This window comes from Vitis riparia, chromosome 18 (assembly GCF_004353265.1).
Source record: "Vitis riparia cultivar Riparia Gloire de Montpellier isolate 1030 chromosome 18, EGFV_Vit.rip_1.0, whole genome shotgun sequence".
NCBI lineage: Eukaryota > Viridiplantae > Streptophyta > Magnoliopsida > Vitales > Vitaceae > Vitis > Vitis riparia.
The window spans coordinates 6,702,767-6,708,019 of NC_048448.1; the positions used below are offsets into that span (position 1 = coordinate 6,702,767).

At 41.2% G+C, this 5,253-nt stretch overlaps 1 protein-coding gene across 1 annotated transcript; it reads left to right on the top strand.

Moving 5' to 3' along the window:
* The first annotated feature begins 545 nt into the window (after positions 1-545).
* Positions 546-4,224, top strand: LOC117906613 (receptor-like protein kinase 7). The gene is made up of 2 exons (XM_034819714.1): positions 546-3,282; positions 3,442-4,224. Exons 1-2 carry the CDS (start codon positions 726-728, stop codon positions 3,837-3,839), a joined length of 2,955 nt encoding a protein of 984 aa, XP_034675605.1. The 5' UTR covers positions 546-725; the 3' UTR covers positions 3,840-4,224.
* The last annotated feature ends 1,029 nt before the right edge of the window (positions 4,225-5,253 follow it).

Consider the following 5,253-nt stretch of genomic DNA (forward strand, 5'->3'; position numbering starts at 1 on the left):
TTTCATGATTTCCCCATCCATCCATTTATTTTTTTCTTGTCTTTAAATAGTATATGATAGGACAATTTCAACCGACTATACGGTTTATGTTATGTCACTTAACCGACTGGCCCATTTTTCATGCCAATCTTTATATGCCAAATGGATTGACAAGGTAAGTATTGATTAGATGAAAGATTCGTAGCATCGTGGGTATTGTTGACCAAATTAGGTTGTAGTACAAGTTAATTTTCAAAACGTTTATCCACAAAAAAAAAAAAAAAAAAAAAAAAATACTTGCTTATAACATTGGTATCCCTCTGCATATAGAAGTGTTTTGTCCTCCTTCAAAGAAAGAAATTTATATGGATCAATAAAAATGAATTTACTCCAATTATAAAAATGAATTATGAACAGATATCAGGAGCCCCAAAATGGGAAAATCCATATGCATGGAGATAACAAAACGTACATAATAAAATGATCCCTCCTAATTGTTAAAAAAAGGGGAGCAAATTCACTTCAGAGTTCAGAGACACAGTTACAATGGGGATATTGTTTGTACGGTACAAATATAATAACCGTTGGGTGGTCAAGAATACAAGCCCATTTTAATAAACCAAGTGTGGAGTGTGATGGAGGGCCGGAGTAAGTTAAAAATGCCGCCGCCTCATCTTTTGCTTCCATTCTCATTTGGTTAGACCACCGGGAACCTAAGCTTCTGTCTTTCACGTCTGCCCTCCGGTATGTCGGCGTCAAATGCTTTCCGGTGGAACCTTTGCTTGCTGTGCCTGCTATGTTTGGTCTGCTTGCCCTCCGGCGTCACATCCGACGAGATTCAACTTTTACTCAAAGTGAAAGCAGAGCTTCAGAATTTCGACACCGACGTGTTGGATTCCTGGGAATCGAATGATTCCGCATGCAATTTCAGGGGAATCACTTGCAATTCGGATGGTAGGGTCAGGGAAATCGAACTCTCCAATCAGCGGCTATCGGGAGTTGTTCCTCTTGAATCAATATGCCAGCTTGAGTCATTGGAGAAGCTGTCACTGGGGTTCAACTTTTTGCAGGGAACCATTTCCGGGGATTTGAACAAGTGCGTTGGATTACAGTATCTGGACCTGGGCAATAATTTATTTACGGGTCCTCTTCCAGATTTCTCTTCCTTGAGTGGATTGAAGCATCTGTACCTCAATAGCAGTGGATTTTCGGGTCTCTTTCCATGGAAATCTCTTCAAAACATGTCCGGTCTAATTTCGCTAAGCCTCGGCGACAATCCATTCCAGCCGAGTCCTATCGCAGAGGAGGTTTTTAAGCTTTATGATTTGAATTGGCTTTATCTCTCGAATTGCAGTATCAACGGAACACTTCCGCCTGAAATTGGAAATCTCAACAAGCTCATAAATTTAGAGCTCTCTGATAATTACTTATCCGGTGAGATTCCAGCAGAGATTGGGAAGCTCAGCAAGCTGTGGCAGCTGGAGCTTTACGCTAACGAATTGACAGGGAAAATCCCTGTTGGATTTCGGAATCTCACCAATCTCGAGAACTTTGATGCTTCCGATAACAACCTAGAGGGCGACCTATCGGAGTTGAGGTTCTTGAATCAACTAGTTTCGCTGCAACTCTTCGAGAACTCATTTTCTGGACAAATACCGGAGGAGTTCGGAGAGTTTAGGCGACTGGTGAACCTATCACTCTTCTCCAACAAGCTCTCCGGTCCTATTCCTCAGAAGCTTGGTTCTTGGGCAGACTTTGATTACATTGACGTGTCTGAGAATTCCTTAACCGGTCCAATTCCGCCGGATATGTGCAAGAATGGGAAGATGAAGGAGCTTCTGATGCTTCAGAACAAGTTTACGGGTGAGATTCCAGTGACTTACGCCAGCTGTTCCACATTAACTCGTTTCCGGGTAAACAACAACTCGCTTTCAGGCACAGTTCCTGCCGGAATATGGGGATTGCCCAATGTAAATATAATTGACATCACGATGAACGCGTTTGAAGGTTCTATTACTTCCGATATTGCAAAAGCAAAATCTCTCGGACAACTCTTCGTGGGAAACAATAGGTTGTCTGGGGAATTGCCAGTGGAGATTTCAAAAGCTTCATCATTGGTGTCAATTGATCTGAGCAACAATCAATTCTCCAGAGAAATTCCGGCTACCATCGGTGAACTAAAAATCCTGGGTAGTCTCCATTTACAAAACAACATGTTCTCTGGTTCAATACCAAAGGAGTTGGGCTCTTGCGACTCTCTCAGTGATCTGAACATTGCTCACAATTTACTTTCCGGCAAAATTCCTTCTTCACTCGGATCTCTACCTACTCTCAATTCTTTGAATTTGTCCGAAAACCAACTCTCCGGTGAAATTCCGGCAAGTTTGTCATCTCTCAGGCTGAGCCTTCTCGACCTGTCCCACAATCGGTTAACTGGACGCGTGCCTCAATCTCTTTCCATAGAGGCCTACAACGGCAGCTTCGCGGGAAATGCTGGCCTCTGCAGCCCCAATATCAGTTTCTTCCGGCGGTGTCCACCGGATTCCCGCATGTCGAGGGAGCAGCGGACGCTCATAGTTTGTTTCATCATAGGTTCAATGGTCTTGCTGGGCTCGCTGGCAGGCTTCTTTTTCTTGAAGAGTAAAGAAAAAGATGACCGGTCGTTGAAGGACGATTCTTGGGATGTGAAATCATTCCATATGTTGAGTTTCACAGAAGATGAGATTCTCAATTCGATTAAGCAGGATAATCTCATCGGAAAAGGCGGTTCCGGAAATGTGTACAAAGTGTCACTATCAAACGGCAATGAACTTGCAGTGAAACACATCTGGAATTCAGACTCCGGCGGAAGGAAAAAGACCCGGAGTACCACGCCCATGCTGGCAAAGCGTAGCGGAAAGTCGTCGGAGTTTGATGCGGAGGTTCAGACGCTGAGCTCTATTAGGCATGTGAACGTGGTGAAGCTGTACTGTAGCATTACGAGTGAGGATTCAAGCCTATTGGTGTACGAGTATCTACCAAATGGGAGTCTGTGGGATCGTCTACACACTTCCAGGAAGATGGAGCTTGATTGGGAGACAAGGTACGAGATTGCATTGGGGGCTGCCAAAGGATTAGAATATCTACACCATAGCTGTGAAAGGCCTGTGATTCATAGGGATGTCAAGTCTAGTAACATTCTGTTAGATGAGTTTTTGAAGCCTAGAATTGCTGATTTTGGGCTCGCCAAAATCGTTCAAGCTAATGGTGGTGGTAAGGACTCCACCCATGTCATTGCTGGAACCCACGGCTACATCGCTCCTGGTGAGTGTTTTTCCTTTCTATTCTGTTTATATTTCTTTCCTGTGTTTCGTTGCTAGGAGAATTAGTCACTTGCAACTAGATAAGATTAGAATGGTGGTAGTAAGCTTTCTTTTCCTTCTTTATTTTGAACTAATTTTTGGTAGGTTATTAATTATGCAGAGTATGGTTACACATATAAAGTAAATGAGAAGAGTGATGTATACAGTTTTGGAGTTGTTTTAATGGAGCTGGTGACTGGGAAAAGGCCAATTGAGCCTGACTATGGAGAGAACAGGGACATAGTGAGCTGGGTGTGCAGCAACATCAAGACTAGAGAGAGTGTGCTAAGTATCGTAGATTCAAGAATTCCAGAAGCACTAAAGGAAGACGCAGTGAAGGTATTGAGAATTGCAATTCTCTGTACGGCAAGGCTTCCAGCGCTGAGACCTACAATGAGGGGCGTGGTTCAAATGATAGAAGAAGCAGAGCCTTGTAGACTGGTTGGCATCATTGTCAATAAGGACGGTGTTACTAAGAAAATGGAAGGCAAAACAGAGAAATTCAATCCAAGCCCCTAACTGTTTCTGATATGGGTCAGTTAGTGGAGACGAAGTCCTTCGGGTTCAAGTTTCAACTCAGGGAAAATGTTCTGCTGCCCTGTTGTATCAGGTAGCATTATGTAAAATTTAGGATGTGAGGTCACTTGTAAAATATTTGGCTAGAGACTCTAGTATAATCTTTGTTGATTGGGAAGAAAAAACTAGAGTCGGTGGACCTCTTTTTCTTTCTCTTTTGTATTAATAAGAGGAATGGGTGGAAGGAAATGCCAATAACCTATGGATCTTGTGTTCTCTGTAACTAAGATGATGCATGTGTATCTTGCACCGGATAGAGAATCAAGGTGGTAGCTTTCCAAAAGAAGCATGGTTAATGAAACAGAGAATCTTATTTTGTCAAGGAATTAAATCTTAAGTTCTACCAGATTGGAGTCATTATTTGTTGACAGATTCAAAACCTCATCTCTCTCAATATATTCATGCTTCTTTGACTAAACTGAATGGTGAATTTCTCGTACAAACACGGGCAACTGAACATTACGGCCATGTTTGGTGTTTGGTTCTTGTAGAACATGAACTAAAGAAAATGGAGAAAAAAATAAAAAAATAAAGAAAAATAATTTATTTTAAAGTCATTAAATTATTTATATATATATTTTTAAATTCATTTAACCTGATTTTTTTATGTAAAGATTAAATAATTTATAAGAAGGTCATTGGTTAAGGTGCGATATTGGTCAAGCTTCAAAAGATGTGGAGTGAAACTGTTCACTGACAGAGGGAATTCTGGTTAGCAGGGCACCAAAGTGGGTGCTACTGTTTTGAAGCTCAGACATGTCTGTTATGATGATACTATACTTGAGAGGATAGGTAGGACTTGGGGCTTGGGACTTCGGACTTCGGACTTCGGACTTATGAGTAGTCACCTTCTCCAACTTTCTATCCCGGGATTATTTTGATTTTCTTCTTTTCGAGGAGGGGAAAGCGAACAAGAAAAAAGATTGCATATAAGACGAGTAGGGATGCAGAATACAGCTTTTATGCACCAGGAAACTTCTGTGTGAGGGCATCGCCCGGCCCATGGTCCTCCCAATGATTCAATATTTGTCTAAAGTATTATCTAGGCCAATGTAATATATGTGAGAGTTTGGTAAGTAAATTTTTAATTTATTATTTTAAGTTAATTTTGAATTTAAATAATATTTTAAAATTATTTTAGCAGATGTACTTAATATATTTAATTTAATGGTTTAAATTAACTTGTTATATCAGTTCCCTAACGCCCCTTAATTGTGTTCTGAAACCAACTAATGGGTTGGGCTGGGTTTTAAGTAATTTGAGCTTGGAAAATTGAACTGCTGTCTCTAGCTCACACTTCAATGGGGAGATTGGGTTTGGTTTAAGAACCTAGACAGATTAACTGGAAGCCCATTAT

Bases quoted from the DNA above. Each gene is read 5' to 3' on its own strand.
- LOC117906613 (XM_034819714.1), top strand. From the start codon at position 726: ATGTCGGCGTCAAATGCTTTCCGGTGGAACCTTTGCTTGCTGTGCCTG. The intron at 3,283-3,441 runs GTGAGTGTTTTT...TTAATTATGCAG, and splicing joins CCACGGCTACATCGCTCCTG to AGTATGGTTACACATATAAA.